The following is an 18,894-nucleotide window of genomic DNA, read 5'->3' as shown; positions in this document are numbered from 1 at the left end:
TTGGGATAGCACGGCTCTATTTTTGACCCACTCGACACAGGGTGGCATGTGCGGGGACGGGCCGCTTCACCATTTACCGCGCGCGTCGGACTATAGGCGGAAAGAGGAGACCCTGGCGGCGAATGGATCGCGTCTCGCCAGACATGGCTGCGGACATGTGCTTCGTTGGTGATACAGCGGAGAGACCCATGTCTGGGTCGAGAATTCGATATTTAATCTAACGGCCAGCCTCACCAATGTTTATACCCTCATATACTGCTCCGATTCCCTCCAGTGCGAAACTACGTTCGTTCCTCCAGTCAATCGCTACATTCTTTTCTGTCGCTGGCTACGATCTCTGCAATTACCAAAGTTTTTACATTCGTCCACATCACAACAAAACCAACAAGATGCGTTCCTCATTATTCAACATCGCCGTCTTCTCGGCCATCTCCATCTCCCAAGCCGCACCGATTGTCGCAAACTTCAACGTCGCACAATCCATCCACCGCGTCGAGCAGCGCGCTCCCATCGCGCCCAAGACCAAACTGTTCTTGGGTGCTGAAGTCGCCGTCTCCGGCTCTACCGGCAAGGCAACAAGAACTCTCCCTCAAAACCGCGACCTCGACGACGACGTCTCCGTCTTCGACATCACCGACGACAGCGGCGCCAAGCCCGAAATCAAACACATCATGGTCCCGAAGAACTTCCCCAACGACACCACAGAGGAGGCTTCCCCCGTCGAGAGCGCAGACAGCAGCACTGCTTCGGCGAGGAGCACCGAGGACGACGAGGAACCGCAGCAGCAGGGACAGCAGGAGGTGCTGGGCAGCATCGCCGCGTGCGGCATCGACAAGGCGGGCCGGAATTACTGCCAGACCACGGACGGCTGGTTCGAGTACCGGTGCGAGACGGGAGAGGTCACGTACTACAGGCACATCCCTTATGCGGACGAGGAGGTGTGCTCGGATGGAAGCATCGCTTGATTGATTGATTGGTTGATTGGTCGATCGCTGGTGGTGCTAATGATTTGCGCAACACCACCACCACCCACCACGACAATGCTGGCTGCACTGCTAGTGCTTAATGTAATCAGGACCACGACTTTGACTTTTTCTTTTGTTTTTTTTTTCCCGTTAGATTCTTTCAGGATACCCAGAGTTTGTAGAAAGGGAAAAAAAGGGACAGGGCGGTCGGAAGCTGCCCGATTGAATCGCAACAAAAGTTAGTTGGTCGAGCAAATTGCCAGTATGGAAGAAGTGGATCAAAACATTGGTTATGCATGTGAGACATCATGAGATTGATTTTCGAGATTGCCAATGATTTTCGGCTGCTCCCTGATAAAGTCGATTACGATGGGTGCAAGGGAAGCGAATCGAAATGATGGCCGTTGATCATGCAGTGCTCGGCACGCCACCACCTGGGGCGCGCGCGCGTGCAGGCCAAGCTTTCGCATCGCCGCGCCTAGCCCACCCGCCGTGCGCGCCGAGCATCAGAGCTTCCATCCCGCCAACCAACACACGCCCCTCCACCACCACCGCCGTCGCTCGTTCCCTACCCCAACCGAAAGCTTGATACACACCCCGCCCCGCATTACCGCCCGCGCATAATACCGCCCCTCCCTCCCGATCGACAAACCATGGCGGACCCGTTCGAAGTGCGCATGCGCTTCACGAGCCAACTGCAGCACCTCAACGCCTCGGTGACGTCGGCGCAGAAGGCCGCCAACTACGCGCTCAAGTACCGCGACATGGACGAGGACCTGCACTCGTGCATCCTGGAGCAGCTGGAGAGGGTGAGAGAAGAAAATTCCCGTGTAGTGAGAGAAGAGGAGGGACGAAGGAAAGAAGGAAGGAAATGGGAGCTGACGGCGTGCCCGAGAGCAGAATAACATGAACAACCGCGCCAACATCATGTACTTCATCGAGCACCTGTGCGACGTCGCCCAGCGCGAGAGCCACCTCGAGTTCGTGCGCATGATGCAGCGCGACATCTTGCGCGTCATCGACGCCGTCGCGCCCCCGGACGGCTCGGGCGCCGCGAACGTCAAGGTCGTGAGGAGGGTGAGTGAGGATCTGTTCTTCTTCTCCTTCTTCTTCGCCCGCCCAGTCCACGCTGAGGAGGGGTCTAGGGAAATTGGGTGCGAAGCTAACGACAATTGCTTGGCCGTTTGTCCATCTAGGTCCTCGCCGGCCTCCAATCCAAACAAGTCCTCCTCCCGCAAACCGTCCAAGAGCTCGAGGACTGCCTCAAAGAGCGCGACAACAACATCGCCGACGCCGTCGCGCGCTCGCCGTCCGCGGCAAACGGCGGCGGCCCGCCCGGCAGCGCGAAGCACACGCCGCGCGGCAATGGTGCTGTCCGGCTGGATAAGCGGCAGGTGGAGCAGCGGATCGAGGAAGACCGCGAGAGGCATAAGAGGCTGAGGGAGGTCATCTGGCAGGTCGACCCGGAGAACGATGGCGAGTTTGAGAAGCTGTGGGAGGAGAGCAGTGATGTGGGCGAGGATGATTATATCGCGGCCGAGGAGGATGCAGAGGAGCGGAGGCAGGCCATTGCGTTTGATCGGGAAGTTTGAGACTTCGACCGGAAGCTTGAGCTTCGGCCTGTGAGTAAGTTGGCGTTTTGGGAAGGAAAAATGGAGGGAATTGGCTTTGCCTGTTGGGAGTTGAGGACTGGATAAAGTTCACGGCTGCATCATGACGGCGTTAGAGTGGTGATGGACCTTTGTTATTTTTCAAGTGTTGGAGGTTTGCGAGGCCTCCATACCCCGGCGTTGATACCCGCCTTACGCAAACCATATTTGTACACTAAAAAGAATCCATCTATACAAATACAGTCCCAAAATAACACCTCGACCATGCCTTTCGCTTCGTGGGTTCCCGTCCGCGCATAGCACATGTTGGATAGAGCCCAATCTAGACTCTAGAAGCTTTCCATTTCCATGTTTTTCCATACATTCATTCCCCCCAACAGCAAACATCGTTTACTCCATGACGACGACGGCGCCAAGACCCTTCATGGTCTCGATGATCTTCTCGGCCTCCTCCTTGGGAACCGACTCCTTCATCATCTTGGGCGCGCTCTCGACGAACTTCTTGCTGTCCACCAGCGACAGGCCCAGCATGCTCTTGACCTCCTTGATGATCTTGGGCTTGGAGCCCGTGTCGATGCTTTGCAGCTTCAGGTTGAACAGCGTCTTCTCCTGCGCCGCGGGCGCAGCCTCCTCCTCCTCGACGGGGGCGGGTGCTGCGGCGGCAGCGGCGGGCCCAGCGGCGAAGCCGCCGACGGGCATGTCGGGGATGTTGAGGCGCGTCTGTCATTTTGCGGGCAAGCGGGTTAGCGGGACGGGTCTGTTCTCGCGCATCACGGTGCCTGCCGACGCGCCCGAGAGGCAGCATTGATCCCCCGCACTCACCTTGAGGGTAGAGACGAGGTCGGCCGTCTCAAGCAGGGTCAATTGGCTGATCTGGTCGACGATGGTGGCGATCTTGGGGTTTGCGGGAGCTGCTGCGGCGGCGGCGGCGTCGGTGGACTGCCATCTCCGGGCGTGCTGCAGGCGGGAGACGGAGACACGGGCGGGCGAGGCGCGGGCAGCGCGGGCGCAGACGCGCAGCGCGGACTGGCACGAGAGCGACATGGCGGGTGTTGGGGGGATTGGCGGTGGGAGAGGGTGCAATTGCCGTTCCTACGCGGGTCGAAGTCGGTGGTGGTGCGTGTTTCCCGCCGTCAAAATCTCAAGGCTCGCCGCTGCCTAACGGGGCATAGGGTGCACGGATCACTCTTGCCCTCAGAAATTATTTTGGCTACCGGCGAGCGGCCAACGAAAACACCAAATCGCCCGTCGCCGCCGCGCAACTTTTTTCTTTACCTCCAATTCCTGGTTCAGATTCCGGAGCGCGACCATGGAATGCGGCTGGGGCATCTCTGCGCTTCAAGCGCGCCCCGAAGGGGTCTCCGAGGAGCTGCGCTCCCTCCTCCGCCCGAGCTCCAATCGCGACTTTCTGGCCGACCTTGCCCGCGAGGCGCTGAACCCGCGCCACACCGATTACCTGTTCGCGCTTTTCGAGCCGTTGTTCGTCGAAATCCGCGCGCTCTGGGCTACCTCGTACCCTCCCGCCGACATCATCCCCGCTTACGCCCGCATATTACAACTTGCGCCCTACCTCTCAGACATCGCTGAGACTATTCTCTCTCATGGAGCAGCCGAGATCGCCTCGGCTTTGCAGTATGATGCTTCCAAAGCTTCAGACGCAGCTGCGAGTGATCGCATGGCCAGCCTTCTCCTTGGACTTTTCCGCCTTCTCGTATGCGACAACGAGACTTTCGGGCGGTCCATTCAACCTCTATCTCTTCAGCCCTTGCTCGCACATCCCAACCGAACCGTCAGATACCTAGCGATCCGTTGCCTTTGCCTGTACTTGCATGCTGCCGACGCGGCACAGGAGGAAATGATATCCAGATACGTCGGCCAAGAGCCCGTCAGCGGTGACTGGGAAGGCAAGGCAATTGACTACCGGTTCCTGAGTCTTTGGGAAGAGAAGCGGTATACGGAGGTGAAGAAGAATCTCGCGGAGGCGCGGTTGGCGCGTGAGGCGTACCTCCTGTCCCCGCAGATTAGCAGAATAATCACGCAAAGGGACCTTGGCCCTCATACCGCTGAAATCCATGGCGTTTTGCTTCCCCGGTCCGACGCTCCTTCCGCTGCGGAGGGCGTTCAGCTCATCCCAACTGGAACGACCGTGCGGAACCTTACTTTTGTGGCCAAAAGCCTGAATGGTGACAAGCCTGTCATGTTGACCGGCCTTGCTGGTTCCGGCAAAACACTGATACTCCGCCATCTTGCGCGAGAACTGAACAAGCTTGAGTCCATGGTGACACTGCATCTCAACGAGCAGAGCGACGCCAAACTTCTTATTGGCATGTACACAACCGGAAGCACCCCCGGCACTTTCACCTGGAGGCCCGGTGTTCTGACCACCGCGGTGAGGGAAGGACGCTGGGTGTTGATCGAGGATCTGGACCGTGCCCCGAACGATGTAATCAGCACGCTTTTGCCTCTCATTGAATCTGGAGAGCTCCTCATCCCAAGCAGAGGTGAAGTCGTTCGTGCCGCACGCGGCTTCAAGATTATCGCAACCCTTCGGACATCCCTGAACCTTCGCGGTGAGCAAATTGTCCCAGGCGCTGGAATGATTGGCACGCGCTTCTGGGAGCGCATCAGTATTGAGATGCCCCGCGAGGAAGAGCTTGGAGAAATCGTCCAGCGGGCCTTCTCCAATATTCCGGAGGCTCTGGTGCCCCAGATCATGAGCGTCTACGGTAGCCTCCAGGCGCTGTCAAAAGAGAAGACTTTCACGGCCAGCAGGTCTGGCATGATTCGGCCTGTTACTTCGCGCGACTTGTTCAAGTGGTGCAGTCGCATTAACCCTCGGAATTTGGACGATATGTTTCTCGAAGCAGTCGATTGTCTCGCCGGAAGCCTGGAATATGGCCCAGCCCGAGAGTTGATTGTTGCGAACATTGCCCGGGAGTTGCATGTCGATCCACAGAAGAGAGACCATCTTCTTCTGCAACGCACAATTGCGTACAAGACTGATGATGCCGCCCAAGTTACCATCGGCCGGGCTACCGTAAAGAGATCTCAACGGAAGAGGCGCGTGGACCAAAGGCCATTCGCTGCCAACGACCATACTCGTCGTCTCCTGGAGAGAATCACGGTGGCTGTTAACCACCAGGAGCCACTTTTGCTGGTTGGTGAGACTGGTACCGGCAAAACCACTGCTATCCAACATCTCGCTACCGAGCTTGGCCGGAGGATGGAAGTGTTCAACTTGTCGCAACAAAGCGAAAGCGGAGATTTGCTAGGCGGCTTCAAGCCCGTCAACCTTCGTAGCATCATGGTGCCAATGAAGGACCGCTTCGACGATCTCTTCCTGTCCACATTCTCCCAGGAGAAGAACCGTCTCTTTCTCAACCAACTGAACGAGCACATGTCAAAAGGCCGCTGGAAGGCTGTTTGTAAATTTTGGCAGCAAGCTCTCCGTATGGTTGATGACGCAGTCAAGGCTTCAAGACCCGATCAGGCGCCTCAAGCTGATGAAGTCGATCAGCCGAAGAAGAAGAAGCGCAAGGTTGAAAAGCAGCCCAAGTTACCTGCGTCCTTTTCCCAATCCGAGTGGGACGCTTTTGCAAACGACCTCAAGCTTGTCGAGTCCCAGATTGCCAACAAGTCAAGCGCTTTTGCTTTCAAGTTTGTGGAAGGCAATATTGTCAAGGCTGTCAGGAATGGCGACTGGGTCCTCCTCGACGAAATCAATCTGGCAGCACCAGACACTCTCGAAGCGCTAGCTGATCTGCTCACTGGTGGCTCTGGAGGCACGCCGTCCATTCTCCTTACCGAGACCGGCAACGTCGAGAGAATCGAGGCTCACCCCAATTTCCGTGTGTTCGCAGCCATGAACCCTGCAACCGACGTTGGAAAGAAGGACCTTCCGATGGGCATCCGTTCCCGGTTTACGGAGTTGTACGTCGAAAGTCCCGACCGCGACTTCAAGAGCTTGCAGAGCGTGGTGGAGACCTACCTGGACCAGTACCTGCACAGGGACCGCAAAATCTCGGCGGATGTTGCCAACTTGTACTTGCATATCCAAGCTTTGAATGCGGAGAACAGGTTGGTAGATGGTGCAAATCAGAAGCCTCACTTCAGTTTGCGTACGCTTACTCGGACATTGATCTACTCCTTGGACACTGCACCCCTTCATTCGCTTCGGAGAGCTCTGTACGAGGGATTCTGCATGAGCTTTCTCACATTTCTTGACAAGTCTTCTGAGGATCTTGTTGCCGACGCGGTTGTCAAATACCTCAAGCCCCAACTCGGCTCGCCCCTCCAGAAGCCTGCGGAGAAGGAACGGGATTACGTCCAGATTCGCCGGGACGATGGTCGGAGAAATCATGACCTGAAAAAGAAGGGCATCAGCAAAGCGGTGGATGATGCCAACTTCGAGAAGTGGCTCGATGGAGCAGGCAAAGACCCGCAATGGCTTCGCCGGGGTAGGTTCGAGTCATCCGAGGAGGAGCACTACATCATTACCAACTTCGTTTGGCGCAACCTCACGAACCTTATTCGTGCCGCATCCACTCGTCGTTTCCCAGTGCTTATCCAAGGTCCCACGTCTGCCGGTAAAACGAGTATGATCGAGTATCTTGCGAAGAGGTCCGGCAACAAGTTTGTCCGTATCAACAACCATGAACATACCGATTTGCAGGAATACTTGGGTACTTACGTCTCTGGCAATGACGGCAAGCTCCAATTCCAGGAAGGCATCCTTGTCAAAGCTCTGCGCGAAGGCCACTGGATTGTTCTGGACGAGCTGAACCTTGCTCCCACCGATGTTTTGGAAGCCTTGAACCGCTTGCTGGACGACAACAGGGAGCTTCTTATCCCCGAAACTCAGGAGATTGTTCGGCCCCATGAGGACTTCATGCTCTTTGCAACGCAGAATCCAGCTGGCCTTTACGGTGGAAGAAAGACTCTTTCGCGCGCCTTCCGCAACCGTTTCCTAGAACTGCACTTCGATGACATACCTGTCAATGAGCTGAAGTACATTCTCGAACGGCGGACACAGCTTCCTCGGTCGTGGTGTGAGCACATTGTCAATGTGTACAGAGAGCTATCGATCCTCCGGCAGTCCAGTCGTCTTTTCGAGTCCAAGAGTTTCGCCACTTTGCGTGATTTGTTCCGATGGGCAATGCGCGCACCCGAAACGTCGCAGGAGCTGGCAGAACAAGGCTACATGCTTCTTGCTGAACGTGTAAGAAAAGCAGAAGAGCGTCTGGCTGTCAAGCAGATCATTGAGAAGGTCATAAAACAGACCAAGATCGAAGAGGACGTGCTATACTCTGCCGAGCGATCATCGGAGATGCGCTTATACCAAGACAATGTCTCCTCCGATGGCGTTGTTTGGACTCGCGCAATGCGCCGCCTATATGCTCTGGTTGCCAATGCCCTCCGCCATAACGAACCGGTCTTGCTGGTGGGTGAAACTGGTTGTGGTAAAACAACGGTGTGTCAGATGCTCGCGGATGCTTTCGCGAAGCAGCTCTTCATTGTCAATGCTCACCAGAACACCGAGACTGGAGACCTCATTGGTGCCCAAAGGCCTATCCGAAACCGCGCGTTCTTGGAACAGCAGCTTGCCAAGGACATTGGTGAACTTCTCAAGGAGGCTGAAGTGGCATCCGAAATATCAACCCTCGCCGGGGCTGACCTGTTGGCGCTCTACGACAAACTTGTCAAGGAGCAACCGGAGCGCCTCAGCAGCGAGTCTCGCCAGAACATTCACGCTCAACGCATCAAGCTTGCATCTTTGTTTGAGTGGGCAGATGGCAGTCTTGTGACTGCAATGAAGACAGGGCAATATTTCTTGCTCGATGAAATCTCGCTTGCTGACGACTCGGTCTTGGAGAGATTGAACAGTGTGCTCGAGTCGTCTCGCAACATTCTTCTGGCGGAAAAAGGCCCCACGGACTCCAGCGTGAACGCATCTGATGGCTTTCAGTTTCTGGCAACGATGAACCCGGGTGGTGACTACGGCAAGAAGGAGCTCTCTCCAGCCCTGCGGAACCGTTTCACAGAGATCTACGTTCCCGCTTTGTCTGATCTGGACGACATCACCCAGATTGTGAAGGCCAAGCTCATGCCATCGGCAGCCGATCACGCCTCGACAATTGTCAACTTCTCTCAGTGGTTCAACGAGAAGTTTAATACTTCTGCTGCGTCATCCATCTCCATCCGTGATACCCTTGCATGGGTCCACTTCATCAACCGCTGTGGTGTTACAGATCCAGTTTTTGGAGTCGTCCATGGTGCGGCAATGGTCTTTATTGACACACTCGGAGCAAATCCCGCGGCTCTACTTGCCATCTCCGCGGCCAATATTGACCAGGAGCGCGCCACCTGCCTCGAGAAGCTCAGCGAGCTAGTTAATGCAGATGCAAAGGCCATCTACTTCGCCCCGGCAGCCATTGGCACTTCCGACTCGATGCTGTCCGTCGGCGACTTTGCCATTTCCCGCATCGGCAAGGCTGTCTCGGATCCTTCATTTTCCATGGCTGCGCCAACTACCAAGTCCAACGCCATGAGAGTTCTTCGCGCGCTGCAATTGCCGAAGCCAATTCTTCTGGAAGGTAACCCTGGTGTCGGCAAGACAACTCTTGTCACCGCCATCTCCAAAGCTGTGGGCATGCCTCTCACGCGTATCAATTTGTCTGAGCAGACTGATCTCATGGACTTGTTCGGATCCGACGTGCCAGTCGAGGGAGCCCAGGCAGGTACTTTCGCTTGGAAGGATGCTCCTTTCCTGAAGGCCATGAAGAACGGTGAGTGGGTCTTGCTCGATGAGATGAACCTGGCGTCGCAGTCTGTGCTTGAAGGTCTCAACGCCTGTCTTGACCACCGTGGCGAAGTCTACATCTCTGAGCTGGATCAAACCTTCCATCAGAACCCCGGCTTCAGGGTGTTTGCAGCGCAGAATCCTCACCACCAAGGAGGTGGTAGGAAGGGTCTTCCAGCTTCCTTCGTCAACCGTTTCACCGTGGTTTATGCCGATGTCTTCAGACTCGAGGATCTGGTCACTATCTGCAAGCAACAGTTCCCGGAGACTACCGAAAGGGATATTGAGACTCTCACGGGATTTATCTCGGAGCTGGACACCCAAGTAACCAACCGGAAGTTCGGAGCGCTCGGTGGTCCCTGGGAATTCAACCTGAGAGATACGCTGCGATGGTTGCAGTTGCTTACCTCCCAGCAAGGTCTACTTCCAAGTGGCATGACAAGAGATTTCCTGGATACCGTCATTACACAGCGCTTCAGATCAGAGCATGATCGGAAATGCGTTATCACCTTGTTCGAGCAAGCTATCAAGTCAACCGTTCCTGAGCGAACTTACTTCCACAACTTAGGCAAGGATCACATTCAGGTAGGACTAGGACTACTCCCCCGCCACCATCTTCTCCAGCATCTTCCGTCCAGACATGAACCGAGGAAGTCTCAGCTTGCGGTCATGGAATCGATGATGATTGCGGTTCAACTCAACTGGCCCGTCATTCTTGTCGGACCACCGGGCTCTGGAAAGACCAGTCTCGTCAAGCAACTCGCCTCCGCCGTAGGCGCCGAGTTGGTCACGTCTTCCATGAATGCCGATATCGATGCCATGGATCTCGTCGGTGGGTATGAACAAGTCGATCCTTCTCGACAAGTGCTTCGTTTCCTTGAACAACTCCGTCTATTCTCGCGTTCGTCTGTCATTCAAGGTCAGGTCCAGGGAGACTCTGAACTTTCCTCTCTTTTCCTCAGTCTCGTCCGTCTTTCTTCTCCAGTCGACCTCTCTCAAGTTTCTTTTGATTCCATTCATCAATCACTGACACAGCTTCAAACACGGGATGGTCGTCCGGAGATCAGAGAACTAACCGCAGAAGCTGAAGCCCTCGCAAAAGAAGCCATTGTCGTTGACCAAGCTAGGTTTCAGTGGGTCGATGGCCTTTTGGTTCAAGCTTTGGAGCAGGGCAAGTGGCTTGTTCTAGATAATGCCAATCTCTGCAGCTCTTCCGTCCTCGACAGGCTTAACGGACTGCTGGAGCCCAACGGATATCTGATCATTAACGAACATTCGACAGCTGATGGCGAGGCCAAGATTGTCAAGCCGCACCCCAACTTCCGTATATTCATGACCATGGACGCACGTCATGGTGAACTCTCTCGTGCCATGAGAAACAGAGCAGTTGAGCTTTTCTTGCTTCCTACATCAGATGAAGATGCCGGAAGCAATGATGACCTCAATGCGTTCGCTTTTGAATCAGCAATGTACAGGTTCCGCCATGTCGACTTCCTCGGTCGGACCAACTATGATGAAGTATCTACCGATTCTCTTGTAGCTGCTTCGCTGGACCACCTGTCCGTAGAAGACTCAACTCGCCTTGGAAGCTTTTATCAACAGCTTTCCAATGGCTTGTTCAGCCTGCCTGGGGACGCTCGACTGGAGGAATGTCTTCAAGCGAGCATGAACTTTTTCTCTCAGCTTCCACAGGAGTGGCTTTCTAAAGCATTGGAGTTGATGGGTGGCACCACAAAACTTATGGGGGCCAGTCAAGATTTCATCAACGCGCAGGTCAGTGGCCTCGCTTCTCCTAACAAGAAAAAGGATAGGTATGCTGATTGTAGTTGCGCGTATGTAGACAATTCATCCTTTAAACAACCAATCCCTCGTCCTGTACAGCGGAGCTGCCCGTCCCGATCACTCGCCTGACGTTTCCAACGACGCGTACCTGCTCGGAGGATTGCTCGATCTTTGCATGGACCTCAAGAAGATGCAGACTCTGCTGCAGCACACTACGGACCAGGCCGGCAAAGTCAAGATCAGGGATCGCACGAGGCTGGGTAGAAGCCTGGTGCCGTCGAAGGCTGCGTCGAAGTCGAGCAAAGACCCGTTCGTGGGTGTGGGACCTTTCTTGCAGTCCGTGTTCGACACGCTGGCTGCATGGGTGCTCGAGGTTCTGCAGGGCGGCTTCGTTGATGAGGACGTGCTCGGCTCGATCAAACCCATCCGTCAATTCTGGTTCGACCTCTTCAATCTCACGAACACCGTGGCCGTCGAGGACGCCGTGTTCCAGGTCTGCCTCGCCATCGGTCATCAGGTCTTTTCACAACTGCTTTCTCTGCAGGAACCTCGATTGGCCGGACTTCAGGAGAAATTGGCCAAGAGTCTTGCTTCTCTCAAGCTCGATAGTCAGCTGTCGACGGGCTTGAGCATGGAATTGCTCTGGACCCGGTTCAAGCCTCACACCCCGCCCACGTACGACGGCCTGCTCAAACTGCTCAAACTCGAGGCTTTGGCGGACCGCTTAGATGCCTCCGTTTGGCTTACTGATGCGCCTTTGGCCGACCTGGCTCGCGTGCGGTCAACCCTGGCTGGCGCTATGCAGATTGCACGCAGTCAGGATGTTGAAATTCGTGAGCTGATCGGCGAGCTGGAGGTTGCCATCAACGACGTGGAGAAGGCCGTCAGGGAAGGCAAGGAGATGGTCAAGCCTTGGTTTACAGAAGCTTTCGAGGGCATCTGCCAGTTCTCCGATTTGGCGCAGCTTGCGGGAGAGTCGAAGGATTATTCTACCACGCCCACTTTGACACTTTTGGCGCAGAGACCAACGAGTGCTACGCCGTTGACGGCGCAGAGCTTTGCTGAAGCCTTGCTCTCCCGGATCTCGACGTACCTTGGAGCTTACGGATATATCGGACCTGTTGCGCTGAAGGGTGGATACCATGTCAAGTTGTTGAAGGACGTCGTCGATCTTGACGACGCTAATTTGGCGCAGATGGATCTGCTGAGGTCTGAGATTGACATTCTTGGCCAATCTCTCGTCCACCGCTCTGGCGACCTCCTTCAAGACCAGACTTCACTCCTTGCCGGATTGCATCAGCGTATCTTCAAGGAGCTCGTTGACGCACATTCAGAGCTCTTGAACCACGAAAAGAGTACAGCCACCGCTGTCGTCTTGCGGGAAGATTTGCCGCAGGATCACTACCTCCGCACAGGTCTCAAGCTCCTCCAGCACAGCCTTGACTATGCAGCCAACCCCAGTGCAAACGCTGTCAATGCCGGTCAAGCCTGGATCAGCCTGGCGATCGCTTTCCTCTGGCTCTACGTGCCCGACAGACCTTTCGATCCCGCGCTCCGCCCACTGGTTGAGCGCAGCCTCTTCGGGACCCACCGTGACGGACTTGCCGCCAGCCTTGCTGCACTCCGCCGCTTCGAACAGGCGTTTACCGGCCGCACTGTCAATCTGCGCACACGCCTCGTCGAGCAGGATATCGCAGCCATGGGCACCGAACCGTCGGTCCCGGCCATCGCGAGACCGCCGCTGTCGGAGCTCGCGCAGCTGTCGGGCGAATTCGGCAATCTGCTGAGGGTGCTGGACGGCCTGGTGAGGGCAGTCGATGCGGGTGAGGTGGGGGCGCTGCGCGACGCGACGCTGGAGATGAACATTCAGCAGATTGTCAAGAGGCTGTCGGAAGGGTACCGTGGCTATGACGACATCACCGCGCCGGTCATCACGTTCTTGCAGTGCCTGAGGGTCGGTGTCATTCTTGCCGCCGGCGACGATGGAGCCGATGTCGGTGCTGAGGTCTTCGACTATGTCGCGACACATACGCCTTTCTTCGGAGGCAGCTCCAGTGCACTGGTGCCTGCGTCTGATGCTGTTGCGTTCCGGAAAACTAACCCCGTGGATCTCCGTTGGCACGCGTTGAGCGCTCTTGCGGTCAAGTTGAGCGTGCAGCCGGAGAAGACGCCTTCGATCAACGATCGGAATTTGGCACACGACATCTTCCGCAGCTTCTACGAGCAGTGGAAGGAGAAGCTGGAGGCTGATCAGGAGAAGGCTGCGGAGCAGTCCGGTCTTTACCGGTTCAAGGGTGGCCTCGACGTGGAAGAGGAGGCCACTGAGGCGGAACTGCAGAGCTTGTTCCCTGACTTCGAGCAACAAGGTGATGCTGGGAACAGTCCTACTGCACCGGCCGAGTCTCCGCAAGAGTTGGCGCGAAGACTGGCAGTTTGCCATGCCGATATCTTTGTCAACCGCGAGAATCCTACGGAGAGGGTCAAAGCTCTGATCGAGCAGGCTACGGAGTTTGTCAGCAAGATTGAAACCAGCGGTCGGAGTGGTCTCGAAACGTCGCTCCCGGCAATCTTCCTGGCCCTCAATAAGCAGAGCGAGCATCTTCTCCGGGACAACCCCTCGCCTCGTCACTACAACTTCTACACCGACGCCAATGTCAGCGAGGCGAAGAAGCTCGTTGCTCTCATCCACCGCGTGCAGAAGCGCTTCCGCCAGATCCAAGAGGTTTGGCCCGAGCATGCCACCCTTGCCGACGTTCTCCGGGAATCCGACGAGCTGCTCGCTTTCCGCCACGTCGAGCCCGTCGCCAAGTTCCTCACCAAGGGCGAGAAGCTCCATGCATGCATCTATCAATGGCAGCAGGTGGCAAGCAGGGAATTCAGCGCGGCTCCCTTGTACGATGAGGTCACGAGCCTGCTCGTCAGCTGGCGTCAGCTTGAACTCACAACGTGGGCGCGCCTCTTCGACATCGAGGTGGAGAAGGCCAAGGACGATGCGAAGGGCTGGTTCTTCGTCGCCTACCAGACCATCATCGCTGCGACCGAATCGCTCGGCTCGGGGGCCGCCATGGAAGACCACGTCCAAGAACTCCTCAGCACGCTAGAGCAATTCGCCTTGTCCACGACGGCAGGCCAGTATCACGAGCGCCTCCGGCTGCTCGAGCAGTTCCGAGAGCAGCTCGCGCTGAGAGAAGTGGACGAGCCGTCGGTCAGGTCCGTCCGCACGGCCCTCGACAACTTCATCCGCTACTTCATGCGCTTCGCGCAGCCGGTGCGCGAGATCGTCACCAAGGGCCGCGCCGCGCTGGAGAAGGACATGAAGAACGTGCTCAAGGTGGCCAGCTGGAAGGACCGCAACATCGACGCGCTGCGGCAGAGCGCGAAGACGTCGCACAAGAAGCTCTTCCGCGTCGTGCGCAAGTTCCGCGACATCCTCAACAAGCCCGTCGACGCCGTGCTGAGCCAAGATCTTCCCGAGCCGGCGAAGTCGTCGCTCGCGTCCGCCGCCGCCGCCGCCCAGCCGGTCGATGCGGCCGTCGATGCTGCTGCGCTGCAGGTCTGCGAGCAGTACGTGCCCGGCTGGTCGACGCGGCCTTCCAGATTCAAGGACCTCTCCACCACCGTCAAGCTCATGCATAGGATGACACAACCAGCAGCAGCATCCCGCAAAGACGGCGAGGGCGGAACGGTCACCACCACCACCAGCGACGGCGCCGCCTACATCCAAGACTTCCTGGACATCCTCGAGACGTCCATCGCGGAGCTGCAGAAGGCGACGCCGGCGAAGCTGACGGACGACAACAAGAACGAGGTCAAGCACCTCAAGTCGCGCAAGCGCAAGCTGTTCGCCGACACGCTCAAGGAGCTGCGCGAGATGGGCTTCCGCAGCCACGTCGGCGGGGACGTGCTGGAGAAGCAGGACGGCCTAGCCAAGGTGCTGGCGCGCCTGCCCACTCTGCCGCAATTGTCGTCGTCGTCTTCGTCAGACGGCAGCGTGGCCAGGGGAGCCGAGGAGTACCTGCACAAGACGTTCAACCTCATGCGGCAGGTGCGCGACGTCGCGAGGGAGCATTCGGGCGATCTGACGAACGCCGATGTCGCGAGGTGCATTGGCAGCTTCGAGAGCATGCTGCACGCCTCGCTCAAGCAGCGCGAGGTCGTCGCGAAGGTGCTGGAGGAAGAAGAAGCGCTGGGGCGGACCGTCGAGCAGATCAAGGCCGTCTCGTCGTCGTCCGCGGTGGTCGTGCCCGGAGATGATGCGTCGCGCCGTCCAGCCGGCGGCTTGCCGTGGATCGCGCCCATGCTTAGGGTTGCGGCGCACGTCGTCGGCGCTCAGGCTCAGCTGGGCAAGATTGGCTTCACCGAGGTCGTCGAGGGCCTGCTGTCTAGAGCGCAGTCGCTTGAGGAACTGGTCAATGAGATCGACGGGCTTCCCGCCCTGCCGAAGGGTCTCTCGACCGCCGCTCATGAGCAGCTCGCGAGCCGTGTCGACGACGTTGTCGAGGAGGCCAAGCGGGACGTGGTCAAGTGGCGCGAGCAACATCCCGTCCTGGAGGCGACGCTGAACCAACTGCTCCCCTGGCTACAGCTCGAAAGCAACACCACCAACGGCGTCGTCACCGAAAACGCCCGTCAAGATGCCACCACCTCCATCGCCGACCTCGCCACCACCCTCTTCTCCACCCTCGACGCCATCCTCGGCTCCATCCAAGACGTCGAAAAGACCCACGCCACCCTCCCCACCACCGACTCTCCCGACTCACCGCCTTCCGCCCCGTCCTGGCTCGCCGCCGAAAGCGCCACCCTGGCCGCGTCCTGCAAAGCCCTCCACGCACCGCGCATCACCGCCGCCCTGCACGGCGGCGTCCTCAACCAGCTCCGCAACGTCGCGGCCGCCGACAACAACGGCCTCCACGCCGCCTGCGCCCTGCTCGCCGCCCTCTCGCCGCTCATCACGCAGTACCGCGGCGCCGTCGCGGGCGCGCGCGCGCGCCTCGCCCGTCTGCACGCCGCGCAGGCCCGCCTCGCGTACCGCCTCGCCAAGGCGTTCTTGGTCGTCGGCGCGCGGGGGTTCTGCACGCCGTCGGAGGAGGAGGGTGAGGGCGGTAAGGGCGATGATGATAAGCTCGAGGGCGGGACGGGGCTGGGTGAAGGCGAGGGCGCGGAGGATATCAGTAAGGATGTTGGCGAGGATGAGGACTTGACGGAATTGGCGCGGGAGTATGATGGAGATAAGGAGGAGGAGAAGGACGAGCAGGAGCAGGAGGACAATGCGGTGGATATGGGGGAGGAGGAGATGGAGGGGCGGATGGGCGAGGAGAAGAGCGAGGATGAGGAGGGGGATGATAAGGAAAGTGGTGATGAGGAGGATGAGGATGAGATGGATGAGGAGGCGGGCGATGTGGATGATTTGGGGCCCAGTGCGGTGGATGAGAAGATGTGGGATGATGGCGGCAAGGACGACGAGGACAAGGATAGGGAGGGGAACGAGGAGTTTGGGAGCAAGGATGAGGATGAACTTGCGGGTGCGAAGGACGACGAGCAGCAACAGAAGAAAAAAGAAAAAGAACAGAAGGACGGCGACGAGGGCGAGCAGAATGAAGACGAAGAGCCGGAGGAGGGCGCCGAGGAGGAAGAGAGGATCGGTGGTCCCGACGAACAGGAGCCCGTCGATCCCCACATGCAGGAGGGCGAGACGCTGGATCTGCCGGACGATCTGAACATGGATGACGATGAGAAGTCGGACGCCGACGACGAAGATCTTGGCGATATGGACGACGGCTTGGACGACGCGATGGGCGAAGATGAGAATGCGCCGCCGGATGACGACAAGGGAGACGGAGGAGAGCCGGAGGAGGCGCCCGTCGACCTCGACCAGAAGCCGGAGGAAGTTGACGAGATGGCGGACGAAGACAAGGAAGACCAGGCCGCCGATCCCGAAGAGCAGGAGCAGCAGGAGCAAGTCGACGAAGGCGAGCTCAAGGGTGCCGACGACAACAACGACAACGCGCAGGACAACAAGGCTGACAATGATGATGCTGCTGAGACCGGTCTGGGCATGGACGCGCACGAAGACAAGAACGACGACAAGGACCAGACCGCCGGCGCTCAGCGTGAGGATGGTGCCGAAGGCGAGGCGTCCGAGGAGCAGCAACAAGACTCGAAGGAGCAGGGCGCTCGTGGCAAGGCATCGCAGCAAGACGCCGTCGGCCGGGACGAAGAAGAGACGCAGGAGTCGGCCGAGAGCCAGCCGTTCAAGAAACTGGGCGACATGCTCGAGAAGTGGTACAACCAGCAGCGGCAAATTCAGAACGCGTCCGAGAAGCAAGATGAGCAGCAGCAGCAGCAGCAGCAACAGGACAAGGACGTCGACATGGCGGATGCGGATTTCGAGCATCTGCAGGACGAAGAAGCTGAGGCTGACACGCAGGCACTGGGCGCTGCTGAGGAAGACCAGGCGCGTGCGCTCGACAGGGAGATGGCGCAGGATGTCAACGACAGGGCCGAGCTACCTGAAAACCTACCCGCCGAGGTCGAGGCCGACGAGGATAAGCAGCCGGATGACGTCCCGATGGAAGACATTGACGCCGACCAGCGCGACGCGCCCGCCGCCCAAGAGCAAGACCAAGACCAGCAACCCACAGGCCAACCCAACGCCTTCATGGGCGAACCGGGCGACGGCACCCACGACGCCGACCGCGAAGACTCACTCCAACCCCCCGACCTATCCGACTCGGACTCGGACGTCGACGCCGTCGACCACCAACTCTCGTCCGCCGCCATCACCGACGACGATGATTTCCCGCGCTCCCTCGACTCGGCGCGCGCCCTCTGGCAGCACCACGAAGCGTCGACGCGGCCGCTCGCGCAGGGGCTCACCGAGCAACTCCGCCTCATCCTCGCGCCCACGCTCGCGACCAAGATGCGCGGGGGCCACCGCACGGGCAAGCGGCTCAACATGAAGGCCATCATCCCGTACATCGCGTCGCAGTACAAGCGCGACAAGATCTGGCTGCGCCGCTCGCTCCCGTCCAAGCGCGCGTACCAGATCGCCCTCGCCCTCGACGACTCCAAGTCCATGGCCGACGGCGCCGTCGCCGGCCTCGCCTTCGAGACGCTCGCCCTCGTCAGCAAGGCCCTGAGCACCCTCGAGGCCGGCGAGATGTCGGTTCTGAGGTTTGGCGGCGCCGTCGACGTCGCTTGGCCGTTTGAGAAGCCGTTCACTGGGGCTGAGGCGGGCGTCAACGTCTTTAGGCGCTTCGGCTTTGACCAGGAGAGGACGGACGTCAAGGTCCTGATTCAACGCGTCATTGAGGTTTTTGCGGAGGCCCGCCTGAGGGCCAGCGGCGCGGCGAAGGAGCTGTGGCAGCTTGCTGTCGTCATTTCGGATGGCGTTTGCGATGGCCATGCCGACGTGGCGCGGTTGGTGCGGAAGGCGCAGGAGGAGCGGATCATGATTGTTTTTGTGGTTGTGGATGGGGGTGCTGGTGGTGCTGGTGGTGCTGGTGGTGCTGGTGGTGAGGCAGGAGGCAGTGGTGGTGGACAGGAGATGATGAAGAAGAACAGTGTCCTGGATTTGCTGGACGTCAGTTTCGTCGACGGCAAGGTGGTAAAGCGGAGGTACATGGACACGTTCCCGTTCAGGTGGTACGTCGTCGTTAGGGATGTGAGAGAGTTGCCGGGAGTGCTGTCGACGGCGTTGAGGCAGTGGTTTGCCGAGGTGGTGGATACGGCGGGTTGA

General features: G+C 58.2%; 4 protein-coding genes across 4 annotated transcripts; 3 read left to right on the top strand and 1 right to left on the bottom strand.

The window, feature by feature from the left end:
- Positions 1–389: 389 nt before the first annotated feature.
- SLS55_002040 (uncharacterized protein) lies at positions 390–965 on the top strand (the record flags this gene model as incomplete). The annotated part of the gene is made up of 1 exon (XM_066773526.1): positions 390–965. One exon carries the CDS (start codon positions 390–392, stop codon positions 963–965), a length of 576 nt encoding a protein of 191 aa, XP_066636093.1.
- Positions 966–1,618: 653 nt separating this feature from the next.
- Positions 1,619–2,557, top strand: SLS55_002039 (uncharacterized protein; the record flags this gene model as incomplete). Its single annotated transcript, XM_066773525.1, has 3 exons — positions 1,619–1,774; positions 1,866–2,042; positions 2,162–2,557. 3 exons carry the CDS (start codon positions 1,619–1,621, stop codon positions 2,555–2,557), a joined length of 729 nt encoding a protein of 242 aa, XP_066636092.1.
- Positions 2,558–2,965: 408 nt separating this feature from the next.
- On the bottom strand, positions 2,966–3,619 carry MNP1 (mitochondrial 54S ribosomal protein bL12m; the record flags this gene model as incomplete). Its single annotated transcript, XM_066773524.1, has 2 exons — positions 2,966–3,295; positions 3,398–3,619. The coding sequence occupies 2 exons, from the start codon at positions 3,617–3,619 to the stop codon at positions 2,966–2,968; spliced, it is 552 nt and encodes a 183-aa protein (XP_066636091.1).
- A 265-nt stretch (positions 3,620–3,884) lies between these two features.
- On the top strand, positions 3,885–18,894 carry MDN1 (AAA ATPase midasin; the record flags this gene model as incomplete). The annotated part of the gene is made up of 2 exons (XM_066773523.1): positions 3,885–11,185; positions 11,256–18,894. The coding sequence occupies 2 exons, from the start codon at positions 3,885–3,887 to the stop codon at positions 18,892–18,894; spliced, it is 14,940 nt and encodes a 4,979-aa protein (XP_066636090.1).

This window comes from Diplodia seriata (assembly GCF_021436955.1).
Source record: "Diplodia seriata strain FDS-637 chromosome Unknown scaffold_2, whole genome shotgun sequence".
NCBI lineage: Eukaryota > Fungi > Ascomycota > Dothideomycetes > Botryosphaeriales > Botryosphaeriaceae > Diplodia > Diplodia seriata.
Note: the sequence above shows the minus strand (reverse complement) of the source record. Positions and strands in the feature narration are given on the sequence as shown.